Here is a 17,550-nt window from a genome sequence, read left to right on the forward strand (position 1 = left end):
TGGATCTGAAGTGACCAGTTTATTTCTGCCACGGGCAGTGGCCACGGGCGCCGGGGGACAGACAGGCACGCCATGGCACCTGGGGACTCAGTTCTCAGGCGGTGGGACGGTGCTGAGGAAGGCGGCCACCTTGTCCCGCACCTCCCTCTCCAGCAGCTCCAGGTGATCCTCCACGCCGGCAGCGCCCGAGTCCAGCTTGGCCCGCATCTCCTCCAGCCGCTGCACCAGCTGCCGCCCGAAGCTCTCCCCGACGGGCGCCGCGCGCTGCCGGAACGCCTCCAGCGTCCGCGCCACGCTGTCCTCCAGCCGCTGGGCCAGCGGGCCGAGCTGCTGCCGCAGCCCCTCGCCGTCGGCCGCCCGCCGCAGCTCCTGCGCCAGCGGGCTGAGCTGGGCGCGCAGCTCCTCGGCACTGCCGGCCAGGCGGGCGCGCAGCTCCTGTGCCACACGCTCCGTCTGCGCCGTCAGGCTCTGCAGCTGCCGCTCCAGCCCGTCCTGCGCGTCCCGCGCGTAGGGGCCGAGCCCCCGCCGCAGCTCCGCCACGCTCTGCGCCACCTGCGCCTGCAGCTCGTCGGCCACGGGCGCCAGCCGCTCCTTCAGCGCCTCCACGCCGCCGTCGATCTGCGCCTGCAGCCGCTCGGCCTGGGCGCGCAGCGCGGCCTGGGCTCCCTCAGCGTTGTCCTGCAGCGCGTCCCGCAGCTCGGCCGCGTAGGGCTCCAGCGCCCGCCGCAGCTCCCCGGCGCCGCGGTCCACGCGCTCCCGCAGCTCCTCGGCGTAGGGGCTCATCTTGGCCTGCAGCTGGCGGATGTTGGAGCCGATCTGCTGGTGCACCTCGTCGGCGTAGGGCGCCAGCCGCGCGCGCAGCTCCTCCAGCTCGCGCCGGATCTGCTCCTTGAGGCGCTGCGAGTCCTGCGCCAGCCGCGCCTGCAGCTCCACGGCGAAGGGCACCAGCCGCCGCTGCAGGTCCTCGGCGTAGGCGTTGACGCCGCGCAGGTTGCTCTCCAGGAGGGTGCTGGGGACAGAGGGGACGTCAGAGCCCTGCGCTGCCCGTGCCGCGTCCCCCAGCCGGCCGCCCCACTCACTTGAGCTGCTTGGTGAGCTCGCTCTGCTGCAGCTGCTCCACCGTGTCCTTGGCATTGCTGCCCAGCTCGGTGAAATACTTCCAGAGCACGCCGGCCACCTCGTCCGGGTTCACATCAGCCCGTGCCCCTGCAAGGGGACACCGGGGTTGGCACCAGCATGGCCATACTGGGGACACCAGGTCCCCATCCCCGCCGGGGACCCACACGTCACTCACCTGAGGCCACAAGGAGCAGCAGGACGAGGGCGGCCGCCTTGGGCGCCATGCTGAGCGGGGCTGCCTGCAGAGCACAGAGAGGTCGGGAAGGAGCCCCAGGGCCAGTAGCCCCCCAGACCCCTGTGTCCCTGGAGCTGGGGGTGACGCAGCCACCAGCTGTCCCCAGTGCTGCCGCTCACCTGCGCTGCCGCCGGGTGCGGTACCTGATGTGCCGGGAGAGCTCGGCCGCTATTTATGCAGCCGAGCAGCCTCGGTGGCTTCCACGCAGGCCTGTGACAGCAGCGCCGGGCTTGGACTTTAGCAAGGTCGCGACGTGGAAGCGCCTGATGTGCACACAGCCCTGACATCACCCGTGTCCCTGCAGTCACCCGCAACCCTGACATCACCCGTGTCCCTGCCGTCACCCGCAACCCTGACATCACCCGTGTCCCTGCCGTCACCCACAGCCCTGATGTCACCCATGTCCCTGCCGTCACCCGCAACGCTCGTGTCCCCCGCAGCCCCGGTGTCCCCCGCAGCCCTGGGGGGGCGCACGGGCACCCCGTGGTGAGCCCATCCTGCGGGCAGGGACCCAGGGCCAGAAGGGACGGCGTGGGGCAGCCCCCAGCTCCACACCCCATGGGGTGCAGCGATGGCCGCAGCGTTGTGGGGTCCCTGGGATGCACGGTGTGGCACGGACGGGGTCTGGGTGACGCTGCGATGGGTGCATGGGGACACATCAGAGCGTGTGTGTGCAGGACAGCATTGCTCCCTCCAAAATCTCCTTTGGGAACAGCCAGGGCCCCGCAGGCAGGGCATGCTGCACCGTCCCGGTGCCACCCACCCATGGTGGCCGTGGGGACCCTGCATGTCCCAGCCCAGCCCACCCGTGCCCTGCAGACCCGCTGCATGTGACGTGTTCCACGGGGCGAAGGGCAGGGAAGGGAGCAGCAGGCGATGCCAAGGTCCAAAGAGCCCTTGCGGTTCCCCACGGCTGGAGGGCACAGCCCGGCCACCCCGTCCTGCCCCATTGCACCCGGTGCCGCTGGGTGTCCCCGTCCCCCCGCGCCCGCTCCCCGTCCCCCTGTCCCCGGGACACCCCAAAGCCAACTTAGGCAGGCGACAAGCTCCAAACTCGCTTTATTCCAGCCAAGACAGTTTCACCAAGAAACCATCTAGAAAGGGGGTTCATCCAAGTTATTCAGCACTCTGACAACACGACAGAACACGGGGTCGGGTGCAGCTGAGCATGTTACTGTTGTTGTGCGACCACAGCAGAACAAAGAGCGCACAGCACACGTTCCCTCACAAACACAGGAACGGGGGGCCGGTCCCACCCCAAACAGGCGCTCACGGGGAGGGCGAGGGCTCGCTCAGGAAACACCCAGAGGAAAAGCGCCCGCTGAGGCGCAGGCGACGGCTCCCGGCCCGGGAACGCTCCCCCGCCGGGTCCCAATGTACTGGGGGTCTCAGGGGGTCCCGTTCACAGCCCGCTCGGGTCCGGCTGCAGCCACATCGAGCTGGGCAGGACCTTCCCAGCTCCTCTGGGCACGTCCTTGTATATTGACTGGGGTCCTGTCCCCCCGTCCCCACAGACGAGGAGCCACCGCGGGGGGGACGGGACTGTCACTGTCGCCGCCTTGGCAGCAACCTGGGTGTGTGTGAGGACAGGGACAGGGGGACACAAAGAGCGACAAAGAGCCACCATTAGCAGCTGCAGATCTCATCGGGGGATGTGCAACTGTCCCCTCCTCCCCGGTCCCCGTCCCCCCGCCCAGACCCCCCGCCAGCATCCACTGCAAAGACCGAGAGCTCCAATAACTTAAGTCAGGTTTATTTGACAAAAGGCTGGCAAAGCGGAGACCAACGCCGGTTCAGGGAGGGGAGCAGTGGGAGGGGAGCAGGGGGGTCCCCAGGGAGGCCCCCCAGGGTTGCCCCGGCCCGGGGCTCCCGCAGCTCGTCCCCAGAGCCCCCAGGGGCTGCGGGAGGGGGCCGGGGCCGTCCCTGGCCGGCCAGCTGGCGGCTCAGGCCACTCTCTTCTGGAAGTCGTCCAGGAGGGCGATGATGCGGGTCTTGAGGCTCTCGGCGTAGGGCGCCAGGCGCTCCTTGAAGTCCTGCGCCAGCGGGGTCAGCTTCTCGCGCAGGTTGCCCAGGTGCTCCACCACCTTGGCCTGGTACTCGGCGGCCTGCGGGATGCCCTTGTCGCGGATCTCCTCCAGCTTCTGGCTCAGCTTCTGGCGCAGCTCGTCGCTGTAGGGCGCCAGGTTCTTGCGCAGCTCCTCCACGTGCCCGCGCAGCCGGTCCCGCGCCTCCTCGGCCACCGGCGTCAGCCGCTCCTGTACCAGCTCCACCTTCTGCTTGGTGATGTCCTTCAGCTCCTGCGCCAGCGGCACCAGGCGCTGCCGGTACTGCTCCAGCTCCTCCGTCCACTTGGCCGAGAACTGGTCCAGGAAGGGCCGGATCTTCTCCTTCACCTCCTCCAGGTCCTTGCTGAGCTCCTGGCGCAGGCTCTCGGTGTCCTTCAGCCACATCTCCCGCACCTCCTTGTAGTAGGGGGTCACGTCCTCACGCAGCTTGGCCACGGCGGCGGACAGCGTGTCCAGGTTGTCGGCCAGCTTCAGGCTGCGGGGAGGGCAGGGGGGTCACGCACGGCGCCCAGGACCCCCCGCCGGCCCCGCCACGCGCCCCCCACTTACTCCAGCTGTTTGCCCACAGCAGAGGACTCGAACTGGGCGATGGCGTCCTTGCCGCTGGCCTTCACGGTCTCCAGGTACACGTCCACCATGTCCCGGAGCCGGTCCAGGGGCGCCTGGGGCTCATCATGCTGCCAGAAGGAGCGGGCCTGGGTGCCTGCGGGGAGAGTGGGGTGCTCAGGACAGATGGACAGCGGGACAGCGCTGGGAACAGTGCTGGGGGCAGCCCCAGCTCTGCTGCCCCCCCAGGGACCTGCCCGGCTCAGGAGGGACCCGGGAGCTGCTCAGCTGCAGCTGGACTCGCAAAGCGCTTGGCAAGGCAGACGCTTCAGCAGCCGCGCGTGGGGCTGGGCTGCCCCATCCCGTCCTGTCCCAGGGGGTTTCGGCCGCTGCCGCCCCCGCCCCAACCACCGCCACGTTCGGACGTACCCGTCAGGCAGAGCAGGGCGAGGGCCACCACCACGGCTCTCATCTTGGCGCTGAACCTGGGGGCAGAGCGAGAGAGTTGGGTGGGGAGGCAGAAGCAGAGCCCCCCGCCCCAGCTCGAGGGGTCCCCGCGGCGCTGGAGGCTGCGGGGTGGCTGCGGCCCCTGCCCGTGCCACTGCGTCCTGGCGGTGCCGCGGGGCTCGGGAGCTGCCGGAGCAGCCCAGGCTCTCACCGGCTCTGTCCCGTCGCTGCCGTGCTGCTGCTCGTCCTGTCTGAGCCGCGGCGTCCTCGCCGCCGCTATTTATGCCGGAGTGGGCAGTTCCCGGTGAGATAAGCCAGCGCCGCAGCCCAAGAACTCGCTCCCCGGCGCGGCCCATGTGGCGCTGAGGGTTCAAGGATCGGGCGTGTGGGCCAGCGCAGTGGTTTGGCAGCCCCGGCACACAGGGCTCCCGGCGGGACGCGCCTCGCTGGCCAAGGAGCCTGTTTACGCCGCCGCTGACCCAGATTGCTGCTGGCCGGGGCCCCTCGGCAGCCCCCGGGGATTGGCTGCCAGCCCGGGGACAGGGTTTATACCCGCAGGGATTTGGCCCAACGTGCCCAGACCCCTCGTCCTCTGCTCACCGTCACTGCTGCTCCCAGCACCCCCCGTGCTGCTGCGCCCTCCCCTCAAAGCTCAGCCCAGCAGAGCCCAGCCCGGCTCAGCACCCAAACCCCCTCAGCCCAAAGCCAAACCAAAGCAGCACCAGCCCAGGGACCCACAGGAACCCGCACACGGGGTTCACCCTGGGGGGCCGGGGGGGTCTCCAGCATCACACGTCACCCCCAGGCAAGCCGGGCTTTGGGAGGACATGCTTAACACCCTGGGTGTGACCTGCAGCCCCGCAGCTCACGCCCGCAGAGGGACGGGGAGGCTGCGGCAGAGCCGGCCGCGCTCCAGCGCCACAGCAAACCCCACGGAGCCGGCGCGAGGACACGCGGCCGTGGAGCTGCAGCGCCCTGAGCTTTCGGCCCCGGCGCCGCGGGGCTGCTGCGCCGGCCTCGAGCAACCAGGCAAACAGGAGGCGAGGGAAGATCAGCATCATGGTTTTATTTGTCATGATCCCACTGTCCAACTAATTGACGAGTTGCAAGTGACCCACAAAAAAAATGGACCGAAGATTTACCGAAACTTTCTTTTTTTAGTCCAACATAAATGAGGAAGAAAAAAAAAATACTTCTGACATTTCCAAAAAACAGAAATAATAGCAAAGTATATTAATATACATTCAACATATACTGCGCGTATTGATTACTACAATACAAAGCCATGATAAAAAAGTGTGGTACTGCGATGGCACGGTCAAGCGAGTCCCTGCTGTTCCGGGCGCTGCTGCGGGGCGGCCGTCGACTCTCCCCGAAATACAGTGTCATGTAAACAAAAGGAACCGAAGCGAGGGGCCGGAGCGAGAGCCGCGGCGCCCGACCCCCCCGCCGCCGTGGGAGCGCGGGGCGCCGCGCCGGCCCCGGGGGAGGCAGCGGTGAGGGCGGCAGAGTCGGCCCTGCCGCGCTGGTTTCGCGTGTCCTTCTGTGCAAATTCAGGAGGGCTGGGTGCGCTTTCGTTTGGGTTTTTTTTGTTGTTTTTATTAAAAAAAACTATTCCAGAAAAGTGTCGCTAAGAAGTGGAGCTACAGGTTGTGAGGTCCCAAAGGCAACGGTGAGCCCCGGCGCTCCCGAAGCCCGGGGGCGGCCGCGCTCTGCCCCCCAAGGGGAGCGCGGGACGAAGGACACGGAGGAGATCTACAGGGCTGAATGCACGCAGGAGACAGCACTGGCGCCACTGGCACGAGAGAGAAACCAGCCACAAGTACAATGTCATCGGAAGAAATAAAATACTTTGAACAAAAGGTGCAAGTCACAATTCATATAGAACAGAATCTAGTTAAAAATTTCTCTCAAACAGAAATTCCTTTTGCCTTTTATTAATAACAATAATAATAAAACAACATTTACCAAAAAAACAATTCCTACATGATCAGGAGGAGAAGCCAAGAAAACAAAGAAAAAGAAAATCTGTCTTCCCTACGTGAAGCCGGGAAAAATGAACCGGCAGGCGGGCCGGGCTGGGCCAGGAGGGGACCCCTCCGCAGCGAGAGGGGCCAGGAGCAGACGAGATGAGACAGAAGCGTATTGCACCAGGGCGGGCCCCGCGCCCCCCAGCCTGGGGGCTCAGGAGCGGGGACAGCGCGGCCTCGGCAGCGGCTCCGGCTGCCCCTGCGGCCCCGGCCCCGCTCGCTCCGAACCACACGGCGCTCGGGCTCCGGGAATCCTCTGCCCACCTGCAGGACTCGGGGGCTCCGGTTATTTCGGTGGTAGCTGGACTTACAGGCAAATGTGGCAAAACCAAAAGGAACGGAAGGAACAGCACACTGGATGAACGGATGCTGAGGAAAGGGGCCATGGTATTCCAGTTAGTCAGAAATACTACGGCAATTTGGCGCAATGCTGCTAGATACTGTTGGTTTAAAATGGACCTTTTCATTTCAAAGCTGTACACAAGACCTGCAAGAGAGGAGAAGCGGAGGCGTTAGGAGACACCGGGAACAGCCGCTCTGCTCCCGCAGCTCTCCACTGCGGAATGCGCGAGCTGCGGCCCCGCCGCCACAGCCCAGAGCTGGCGGCGTTTCCCTGGGAGCAAGGGGATGGGGACACGCCGAAGTCAGGCCAACAGGCCTCTGGGGCAGCGCGGAGCAACCCTGGGCGCGCAGCTGGGAAGACAAGACGCCGATACTCACTCCCTGGGGTTACACCCCGGCCTGCTCCATCCCAAAGGGCACCTCCGGGTGCTTGTAGCTCAGCAGGACGTCCGTAATACACGTGGCTGGGTAGCAGGTGTTGAGATGCTGGCTGCCGTCGCCCAGGTGCTCTTGACCTTCCAAACTCTCCCCGCACTCTGCAAGTCAGAGAACAGCATCAGGCTTTGCACAGGGAGAACGTGGGAGCCTCAGCTCCTCCGCAGGGCGAGCCGCCCCACGCTCCTGCGGGAAGCCCAGACCCCCGGCGCCCCGTGCCGGGTGTCACAGGCGCTCACCCTCGCTGTCCCTGTCGCGCAGCTGCTGGCTGGCCATGAGCGACGACTGGCTGAGGACGGCGTCGGACATCCGAGCAGAGCTCAGCGCTTTTCCTGCCATTAAACTCATTCCAGGCAAGTTATCTAACTGCACCTGCAGAGACAGCGGGACACGCGTCACAGGGGGCTCGGGACGGGGCGCCCCATTGTCCCCTACAAGCCTGCAGCAAGGGGCCGAAGTACAAGGAAAAACTGTACATGAGCAACATGCAGCCCGTGTCCCCTCAGCACAGGCCGTGTCCCTTCCAGAGCTACGCTGCGCTGACCAGGGAACAGCCCTTCGCTGTGGCAAAGAACACAGCAGGATTTTGGCAGGACAGTTCCCCACAGCCCATAACACAGGGAAAGTGGAGCAGCCGCTCGCTGCTCTCAGTCAAGGTCTGAGCTCGTCTACGCTCACTTAGCAGCACTGCAGAGCCCAAACCCGGGCTTAGTGTGTGCAGAGCCTCCTGTGGCCCAGCCCGGCCTGGGGCAGCCCCGGCTGTTCCAGCAGAAGGACCACGCAGCAAAAAGACGAGACGCTGCGCACAGCCCTGGGCTGAGCCCAGAGCCGAGGGGCACCCTGTGCAGGCCCCTGCTAAATGTTGTGTTACACTGACTTGACGTGCTGAGTGAAGCATCCCCACGGCTCTTCAGTGCCAGCAGTCCCGCAGAGCAGGACGCTGCCAGTCTGCGTGACACCCCGCACGTCCCCGCACGCTCCCTGCGCCCCGCCGGGCAGGGGGTCTGCAAACCTACGTAGGCATCGTCGCTGTTCTGGATGGTGTGGTGTCTCTGCAGCGTGCGGGGCCGAGGGTGCTCGCTGGAGGCGGGTCGCACGGGGTAGCCCAGCCCGTTGTGGTCAGGCACCTGCATGGCTTGGCTGGGGGAACTCCTGTCCATGCAGTTCCCTACGATGGACTCTTGAAAACCAGACGAGACAAAGGGCAGATTAGTACAAGGACTCCTGGCACCACGCGGCACCGCGGAGCTGTGGGTCTGAGACGTGACGCTGCTCTGCGAAGGGACGCGGCGCTCGGGCAGGAGTGTCCCTCCAGCACCAATGACCCCAAATTATCTCCGTGCCAGCTGCCTCCGGCCATGGCGACAAGAGAGGCTGAGAGCAGAGGGCCAGGGGCAGCGCAGCGGGGAAGCAGAGCCCCGACCGCTCCCGCCAGCCCCCGCGCGCCCTGCGCTGCCTGCAGCGTTTCACAAGAGCGCGGGGAGCAGCCTCCCCCCAGCCTCCACCTCGGGACGCTCCAGCAGGGCCCCCGGCAATTGCAAGCAACTTAATCTTGCTGGAGGAGTTGGCCGGGAGGTTTGCTTTTATCAGATGACTTCTCCCTGCCCTCCTACAATCTGGCTGTAGGAGCAAACGAGTGTTCTGCCTGGCAAAGTCCATCTGCACCGCAAGCTCTTGTGACCGGGGGTAAAGGCTACATTCCAATGCAGCAAAACCTCCCGTCATCAAGTACACGATGTTTTGAAAAGTCCTGAGCTATGGAGAAGCCTATCGCTGGGCCCGATGCACGTCAACAGCTCGCTCCTGGTGAGGCGTCCTGCGGAGCACAAGCAGGTGGACGTGGCCACCAGTGCTAGGGAGATGCCCCGAGGTGACAGCGCTGCGGGGACATCCCTGGGGCTTGGGGCAGCAGGAGGCGACCCCCTGCTGTGCCAGGACTCCGCAGCTCCTGCGGAACACCAGGACGCTCCCCACAGAGCCCTGGCCGCAGGGTCAGCAGGATGGCACGAGGCCCTGTCCCTGCAGCAGCGGGTCCCCGAGCAGGGCTCGCACAGCGGTCTGGCTGCCCTTCCTCCCGCGGACACGGGCAGGAGCCTCCCCCGGCTTTGCACAACCGCGGGGTTACACGCGGTTAACAGCCGCTTTCCCGGCAGCGCAAGGAGGAAAACATGAGGTCAGCGGTGCCACCCACACGCTGCCGGACGCCGCTCCAGCTGGGGGAACGGTGATCGGGCCGCAGCTCCTCCAGCTCCACGCGGCTCCTGTCCTCACCCCGAGCCCGCTCTGGCAGCAGAGCCTCTCGCCCCACATCCATGGGGACAGGGTCCCTCCGCGGGGTGCAGCGGGTGGCGCTGGCACCGTGGCAGGACGCCACCGCCAGCTTGGCTCCAGCAGCGCCCGGCCAGGCCGCTTTCCCACGGGCAGCGTTCCCAGCCCCGGCTGCAGCAGAACCGGAGCAGAGCTGCTCAAAGGCGGTTTAGTCACAGCCTAAACACAGATTGGGCCCGCACTCTCACGGCCTCCAGCAGATGCTCAAGAGACGAGCCAGGACTTCTGATCAGGGCCAGCGCAGTCCCTCGGAAAGCACAAACACTCCCCGGCCACCGCAAGTTACACCCCGCTCTAGGGAAACACGTGGTGAGCTGGGGCAGAAGATGGGATGCTCCCTGTCTCGACAGAAGCTGCCACCTCGTGACACAGTTTCGGGCAACGCTGGGAAAGGCGGGGACGTGGCTGACCGCCTGGGGCCACGCGGGGCCAGGACAGGCCAGCCTGGGTGCCAGGGCTGTGCCACACGTGAGCCGGACGCCAGCGCGCTCGCTATACGAGCTGCTGCAGCATTTGGTTCTGATTCCACGCGTTATCGCAGCCAGGAGGAAGGCAGCGTGAGCAGTTTACTACCCGAGGCCCCAAACAGCCCTGTCAGAGGCCTTACACAACACTATTTGTAAACATTTACTTGTTTTTACTCGTTTACAGAGTCTTGTGGTCTAAAGTCCTTTTCCCTTGTGTAACCGGTTCTCGCTGCACCAGCACAGGGGCAGAAATTTATCTTCTGACTTCATTAGATCCTGTTGTTCACCTAACGGTCTATGATCTTAAGACACAGACTCTCGATTTGATGCAAAACACACCTCCACAGTTTCCAAACTCTGCCTAAGCTGGGGCGATTCTTCCCTTTTCTGCTTCAAGTGAGGCAATGAAATGGAGGCCCGACGGCAAACCCATCAGTAACCAGCGTTTAAGAGCAGCTGGGAGAAGCTGCGCCCTGTCCCTCCGCTGCTCCGGGCACACGGCTCAGCCCAGGAGCCCGTTCCAAGCCGGTCCTTCCCCAACAAAGCCGCTGTGTCCACAGACAAAGCCGTGCTGGGACACCGCTCCTCCGCGCCAGGGCCGAGCTGGTGGCTCCAGAGCAGCAGAACGCGGTGCTGCCGTGAATACTGATGCGCCCAGCTCAGCCTGGGCAGCCTCTCTTCAAACCCTCCTCGTGAGGGGCTAGGACGGCATTTTTGCTCCTGTAAGGCCTGTAATTAGAGCTCGGGCAGGAATTTCCCCCTCCCGCAGCGCACCGCTGCCCACGCAGCCACCGAGGAGCAAAGGCACGACTGCTTCCAAGCAGCAGGAAAGGTCTGCAGAGCCTCATGGCAAGTTTAAACTCGGTGTCCTCAGAACCAGCCCCTCCCAGCTCAAACTGGGTCTTGCTGCTGCTTCCCGAAGCACCAGAGGAGCTGCTGCAAGGCGGCCTTGGCCACAAAACGTTTGCCACTGCTCGCACTGTGCCCGTTTGTGGAAGCTCCAGCAACGCTCGGACTTGGGGGTCTGTTTTTGATAGAAGGAACGCAGCGCTGCAGTTAGGGCTACGGCAGAACTCCACTGCGTCTAGCACGTTGTTTACAGGGAAGGAGGAACATCACCCGAGCAGCGCTCAGCGCCTCTGGAAGACACGGCACGCTGGCCTGGGGCTTCACCTGCCTGCACAAGTAGGTCAGGCTACGAAGAGAAGCAGCCGGTCGGGCTCCCCTCTTATTTAACGCTGTTTATTAGACAAACTCTGCCTGCAATTTCCTCAAAGCCACAAAAGCCCCGAAGAATCTAGGTAATCCATGCTATGCGAAACACGCCAGGGAGCCGTGGCGGCGCCGGGCAGCGTCCTGCGCGGGAGGCAGGGGCCGGCGGCCGGCACGGGGAGCGGCGGCGACGCGAGCAGAGCAGCCTTACCTCTGCTGGGCACCTTACTCCTGCTGAATCCAGCAGCGGGCTGATGTCTGTACTGCTGCGACCCCAGCTCCTGCGCGGGATTAGCAGTTCCTAGCAAGGAGTCGGGGTCCCCGTGCCCTCCTGCGCTCACGAGCAGAGAGGAGTCGTGGCCACCTTTGGTCAACGTGTTTGGGCTCTTAGTGTCTGGAAAGCTGTCCCTGGCCCCCTCGCAGGCGCAGTCCTCCTCCATGCTCTCCGAGTGGAACAGTGCCGGCTGGTGCGCGTAGCCATGCGGCGCCACAGGCGCAGGGACCTGCTGCAGACATTCCTGCACCCGCATTTTTAAGAGGTGCTGGGGGCTGTTCTGCGGGTGGTAGGCGTCAGCGCTCTGATAAGGCAAAGACAAGGACTGGCGCTCCGAGAGGTTCTGGCCCACGCTGGTGCCCATGTTCCCAGCATCCCCTTGACTCATGTGCCTGAACAACTCCTGGAATTCTTGCTGCTGCTGCCGCCGTTTGATGAGCTGTGCAAATTCTGCCTGGGGCAGCCGCATGTCCGTGTGCCCCGTGAGCGAGTGCCGGGGGGAGAGCAGTCCTTGGAGGATGTGCGGTACCTGCTGGTGTCGGCTGTAGTCGGGGGGCGTTGGGGACAACAGTGCTTGCTGTAGTGCCGATGCGGTGTAGTGCTGCTGATGTGCGTTCTGAGGGAAGCCGGGATACTGGTCGAGCTGCGGGACTTTGAGAGCTTGCTGAGCCGGGGGGAACGCGACTCCTCCGGACGGGCTGTAGTTGCTGGGGGAAACGCGAGGCTGCTCTGGGAACAGGTGGGGGTGTAAGTGCACCTGGTCGTAGTTGGTGGGGGGATACCTGTTCACGTTCAGACTGTGAAGAACAGGATAGAACAAGTGAGTGTGCTGCGGCGGCTCGGCTGGGCACGCTGAGCTGCCTTCGCTCAGGAGGCAAGCAGAGCTGCCCCAGGCTGACGAGGAACGTGGCTCCCAGCCGCTCTGCCACCCCCGCCACGGGCCTCACCTGTGCGACTCGGCGCTGTCAGCGCTGAGCTGCTTGGACAGCTGGCGGTGGCCGTAGCTGAGCGAGGCCATGAGGCTGGCGCGGTGCTGCAGCTGGAGCTGGCCGGCGCCGGGGCTGAGCGGCACGGCCCGCGCGTGCGAGGACAGGCCCTGCGCGGCCCCCGGCAGCAGGCTGCTGCCCACCATGTCGCCAGGCTCCTGCACCTGGATGGTGACCTGCTGGGGCTGCGGCTGCTGCTGCAGGGCCAGGCACGTCAGCCCCATGGCCGGGGGCGGGGAGCAGTTACCGGACTGCGGGAACATGGTGCTGTGGGACGGCATCCCTTGGAACTGGGACTGGGACGTGGCACCTATGAGCAACAAAGACTCTTAGCACCCGCGCCGGGGCCCGAGAGTGAGATCTGCCCCCCTGCTGGGCCATACTGGGAGTCCCAGTATCGGTGGCGAGGACAGCACCTCCCGACTGCTCCATCACGCTGCGCCAGCGTGCAAAGGTCACGGCTGCAGCCTCTCGCACAGAAACAGAAACAAAGCGGAGTTGACAGTGATTTGCAAAAGCCTGAGAATATCAGCATTTCCTCCCCGCCTCCGGGAGCAACAGCGAGGATCTCATGACAAGAAACCCAACAGCACATTCCAGCTGGCAGCTCCTCGCGGGTGCTCGGTAACACCAGCCCTTGCTGCCAGATGGAGAATCCTGCGCATCAGCAGCAAACTGCACAAGGACCGGGCCGTGGCGGGGGGAACCGGAGCCCCCGGCACCCCCCGCTGGTTTCCCAGGGTCTTACCGTGGGGCTGGAGCACGCTGCTGCTCACGGGGGGCGGGCTGCTGTTGGGCTGCCTGAACAGATGGTTATTGGGGTGGTTCGGGGGCGGGCTGGATGGCTGGATCCGTAACCTGCACCGGGAAACACGCACCTTGTCATCATGCCCGCTCCTCATTTCGATGCCCTTTCAGCTGTGAGAGCTGACGCCAAACGCTGTGTTTCTCTTGTTTTGAGGAAATGCCACAGAGCCCTTGTTTGGGACCCCCAGCTCTCCACAGCCCGGCTTCTCTTCCGAGAGCTACCCCACTGCGCAGGTCACACCGGTTCCGAGCACAAACAGGTGGTTACACCAGACAGGTGGGACAGGACAGCGCAGGCTCAGCTCCTGCCAGCCTCTGGCCACTGAGAAACCTCCCTCTGTCCCTGCAGAACTCAGCTGCAGCCCAGGACCGTCACCCAACCAGGGCCTGGAAAGGCGCGACAAGTCCAGCAGCAACCCCGAGTAGAAAGACAGAGAGACACGGGCTACCAAAGGCAATGCATTTTCAAGGCGGTCAAAAGACAGAACCGTCACTCGTGTTCAAAGCGGATTTGTGCCTTTGAATGGTGTTTCTCTGCTTCTGAAAGCCCTTCAGACAGAAGGCAGCTAAAAGGACCAGGCACGCTCACCTGGGAACCGGCTGTGCCAGTTTTAACTCCATACACTTCAAACCCAGCCCCGGACTCCCCAGCGTGTGTTAGCTCATCCCTGGGCTCGAGTAAGAGTAAAACCCATTCCCCAGAGCTCTCCTGAAGCAGTTTCTGTACCTCTGAAGCTGGTGAGTGAGCAGAGCTGGCTGGTTTTCACAGGGAGCTTGCAAGGGTGGAGAAGGCTGGGGCGGCCGGATACAGTCCTGAACCAGGCACCAGAAAATAACAAGTGTTTGCAATCAGTAACGTCTCAGCTGGGAACTTCAGAAAACGTTGATTGGCGAAGCAGGACATATCCAGACTGACCCAAGGGTCAGGCCCTGCCGCAGCTCTGCAAACACCACTGCTCACGTCCTTCAGGCTCGCTTCTCTCTGCAGCGAGCCCAGCACCCCAGCCACCCCCTCGATCCCCGGGCCCGCGCAGCAGCCGCACGCAGCGCACAACACACGGCTATGGCTTCCAGTACCTGAATCTGCTGATGAAGAATCTGGTGGTGCTGCTCCTGCTGGTACAACATGTGCTGCTGCTGCGTCTTCTCCAGCGTCCTCTCGTCCATGTGCCCGCCATACATCTTCTGAAGCTGCTCGCACTCCTGCAACGAGTCCAGCGCACCCCCCAGTGACCCTTCCTTGCACCGCACGGCTGCTGTACGAAAAGGCAGCCTAGCCAGCCGGTCAAGAGAGCCTCATCTGACAGAATCGGGTGTGGAATAACACGGCAGAACAGAAACAGGTGCACACGACACTAAGCTGGTACCATCATGTTCCCTTCAAAATGCAAGCGCAGAGTTCTAGTAAGGAAAGGAGCATCTTGTATCTACCGTGCTGCAAGGTGAAGCTCCCCCCTCCTAGGGCCGAATCCTGCTCAAGCCATTGCTAAGACACACGCTGGCTGTGCAGGAACAGCATATGGTGTACTGCAAGCGCTGGGGGGAGGGATCAGCTCCTGGCAGCTGCCCAGAAAAGGGGGAGCCCCCAGGAGAACAGCATGTGCGTTAGGAGCACGCTCAGCAGGGCTGCTGCACACACTGAGGGGAGCAGCTCCCGGGCTGGACTGTCACTGAGTGTCCTCAGCCATTAGCAGTAAAGATTTGGCCTTTTGCATCCCGCAGCACAAGGCTGAGACGCTAAAGAGCCCTTGCACGGGCTGTTTCGGGGCCTCCAGCGCCATCCTTTACCTGCTGGAGCTGTTTGATGCTGCTGTTATTGCCCATCTTCTCCAGGTGGGCTTTGAAAGCCTGGATGCTGGCAGCACCATCGGAGAAGCGCCGGACCGGGGAGAAGCGTTCGGTGGGGAGATGCAGCGTGTTTGAGTCCTTGTAAATAGAACTGAACACATGGAGAAGTGGGTTAGTGAGGCTAAAAACCAAACTCCAGTACAGAGACATGTAATTTACAGCAGCCATGCCAAGTTCTACCTGCCCACTCACCCAGAATAAACCACATTTCAGGCCAAGAAATAGAGTGCCATAATCACCGTGAACTGGAAACAGGATAACCAAGGATCCTGGGTGCCTGGGCAGATAAGTGTGTTTTCAGGTTGGAGAGGACTCAGCCACAAACCAGATTCCAAATGGGAACAACTTATTCCATGCAGAGGATGCATGGTCCATCCATGCAGAGGCACCTATCCCTCAGATGGGAAAGGTGTACAGAAACCACCCAGCACCTTAAAAATCCAAACTGCACCTCTTCAGTAGCCACTTCTGAGCCCTCCAGCTCCCCAGGGCCCCCAACTACAGCTGATGCCTGTGGAAAACCAGAGGGGCTCACGGAGACAGGAGCTGCCGTGTTCTGTAGCCCGAGGCGGGGGGGGGCAGCATCCATGCTGGGGGACGCACTGAATTAAAAGAGGGCAGGAACCTCAGTGTGCAGAGCCAGGGAAAGCTTTAACGCAGGAACCAAGCTGCCACTTCACGCCCAGTCTCCCAGTTGCCTGGATGCTTGGCACTGGGCAACCGAACGGGTCTGTTTGAAAAGCAGCCGCAGCCAGTATCGCAGCAACTGTGCCCAAGGGGCCGCAAGCACTTTCCCTGCACAATGAGGCTCCTTCTTCACCATCAGAGGGAGCCAGATTTTTGCCAGGAGCTGTTTTCTCCCAAAGCTGGGGCTCCCCATTATCCAAGTCAAGCACTACGCCCCTGCCCGGCCATGAGGTGCCTCGTGTACCACCACGAGCAATCGGGTTTCTCTGAGAGCCCAGTGGTTCTGTGCAAACGCAGCCTGTAGAAGCCAGCACGCAGCCCTCGATGGTGCAGGCTGCAGCTGCGGCGGCACCTCCGCCGTGCTGGCCCCGACCCGTCTGGCTGAACCGCGGCACTGCCAGCGGCTGCTCCCAACCCCGCGCTGAAGCCTGTTCCATGAAGCCAAACGAGTCCCGGGGAGGCTGTGCCTCAGAAGGTGCGCGACGCTGGACCGTTCCCTGCATGCCAAGATCAGTTCTCGTCACCGCGTCTGCCTTAGCAGGACGTGCTTCAGCTCGTATAGAGCTCACACAACTTTCATCCAAGGATAGAGCTGTGCCCCCGCCTTGCCACGCCATCCCATCCATCACCCTGCCCCACTGGATCTCCTGCTGTATTGATGGAAAGCAGGAGCTACCGAAAGTCACGCTGAGGCTCCCAAACCCGTGTGGCCAGGGCAGAACAACCGTCCTGTCTTGTACAGTTGCTGTTCTTCAATTCTGCTTTGAGATGCTAAGTTATTGTGACCAAAATGGGGTGCTAAGTAGGAAGGTGGTTTAAAATATGTGAACTGCTAAAATAATCCCCCGTGCCCTTCAATAACTGAGGTCTGTTGATGTGGTGACAAGACTGCTGATGGTTTCTGTCCCATATGTGCCTTGGACACACCACAGACAATCCGTTTAGGCCACGGTCAGATGAAGTTTCTGTGATTTTGCAGGTAAAACATGGAAGGAGCAGATACCGCCCTGTTCAGGATGCAACAAAACAGCCTCAGGACGCCAAAGCCAAGAGTGTGACACCAATGATTTACAGGGCGTGTTTTAACGATCTTGGACAAAATCCATTCCTGCGCTGCAAGTGCCCTGGCTTACCTTTCCATTTGAAGCCATCCTTAAAGCAGGACACAGCACATTCTGGTGGTTTTGCAAGCTGCGCTCCTCCTCCCATCCAGCTTTTCTGTAACCCTAGAAATCTTTCCCCCTGCTCGTCCCAGCCCCAAGCACCTCGGGAGGGAGTAACCTGAGGGCAGAGGGGTGCTTATCGGGCTTGCCGCAGTTCCAGCGTGGCACTAGCACCGGCTCTCTGCTCAGAGTTCACCTGTCTCTGCTGATTACATCAGTGCTCAGCTCAGCAGGTATCTGGCCACAATAAAAAGCGCTTTGTGGAGCTTGCCAGTGCGAGCCGGCTGAGCGCCCGGCCTGGCAGGAGAGCGTCTCCCCCGCAGCTGAGCCCCAAACTCCACAGCTTGCAGCTGGTTTGCACCCTCGGCACCGAGAGCTTCAGAGCACAGGTTTTAAGCTCCCTCTGTGGCATCAGCATCTCCAGTTTGCTGCTGGGCCGAGGACTCCGTGTCAAATTAACACCTCTCGCCATCAGGAGCACCCACTCGCATGTTTTGGGTGTGTTTAGATCTGATCTGCATCGGTTCCCTCCTTCCCAGACAGTGGTTCTCTTCCCAG

General features: G+C 62.8%; 3 protein-coding genes across 6 annotated transcripts in view; all 3 read right to left on the bottom strand.

Annotated features, from left to right (window-relative positions):
- Positions 1–1,728, bottom strand: LOC135576277 (apolipoprotein A-IV-like). The gene is made up of 4 exons (XM_065040175.1): positions 1,474–1,728; positions 1,295–1,358; positions 1,080–1,206; positions 1–1,009 (listed from the first exon to the last, which is right to left on the bottom strand). Exons 1-4 carry the CDS (start codon positions 1,711–1,713, stop codon positions 88–90), a joined length of 1,353 nt encoding a protein of 450 aa, XP_064896247.1. The 5' UTR covers positions 1,714–1,728; the 3' UTR covers positions 1–87.
- Positions 1,729–3,091: 1,363 nt separating this feature from the next.
- Positions 3,092–4,798, bottom strand: APOA1 (apolipoprotein A1). The gene is made up of 4 exons (XM_065040200.1): positions 4,625–4,798; positions 4,396–4,451; positions 3,970–4,123; positions 3,092–3,895 (listed from the first exon to the last, which is right to left on the bottom strand). Exons 2-4 carry the CDS (start codon positions 4,436–4,438, stop codon positions 3,298–3,300), a joined length of 795 nt encoding a protein of 264 aa, XP_064896272.1. The 5' UTR covers positions 4,439–4,451; positions 4,625–4,798; the 3' UTR covers positions 3,092–3,297.
- Positions 4,799–5,459: 661 nt separating this feature from the next.
- Positions 5,460–17,550, bottom strand: part of SIK3 (SIK family kinase 3) — a 52,874-nt gene continuing 40,783 nt past the window's right edge. For all 4 annotated transcript variants that reach the window (XM_065040165.1, XM_065040164.1, XM_065040162.1 and 1 more), the window contains 10 exons: positions 15,083–15,233; positions 14,372–14,497; positions 14,022–14,107; positions 13,236–13,345; positions 12,449–12,797; positions 11,439–12,298; positions 8,237–8,400; positions 7,460–7,592; positions 7,164–7,321; positions 5,460–6,930 (listed from right to left, as the gene is read on the bottom strand). In XM_065040165.1, coding sequence (XP_064896237.1) covers positions 7,173–7,321; positions 7,460–7,592; positions 8,237–8,400; positions 11,439–12,298; positions 12,449–12,797; positions 13,236–13,345; positions 14,022–14,107; positions 14,372–14,497; positions 15,083–15,233 — 2,128 coding nt within the window. In that variant the 3' untranslated portion in view covers positions 5,460–6,930; positions 7,164–7,172. The remainder of the gene's footprint in view (positions 6,931–7,163; positions 7,322–7,459; positions 7,593–8,236; positions 8,401–11,438; positions 12,299–12,448; positions 12,798–13,235; positions 13,346–14,021; positions 14,108–14,371; positions 14,498–15,082; positions 15,234–17,550) is intronic.

This window comes from Columba livia, chromosome 24 (assembly GCF_036013475.1).
Source record: "Columba livia isolate bColLiv1 breed racing homer chromosome 24, bColLiv1.pat.W.v2, whole genome shotgun sequence".
NCBI classification, from domain to species: domain Eukaryota; kingdom Metazoa; phylum Chordata; class Aves; order Columbiformes; family Columbidae; genus Columba; species Columba livia.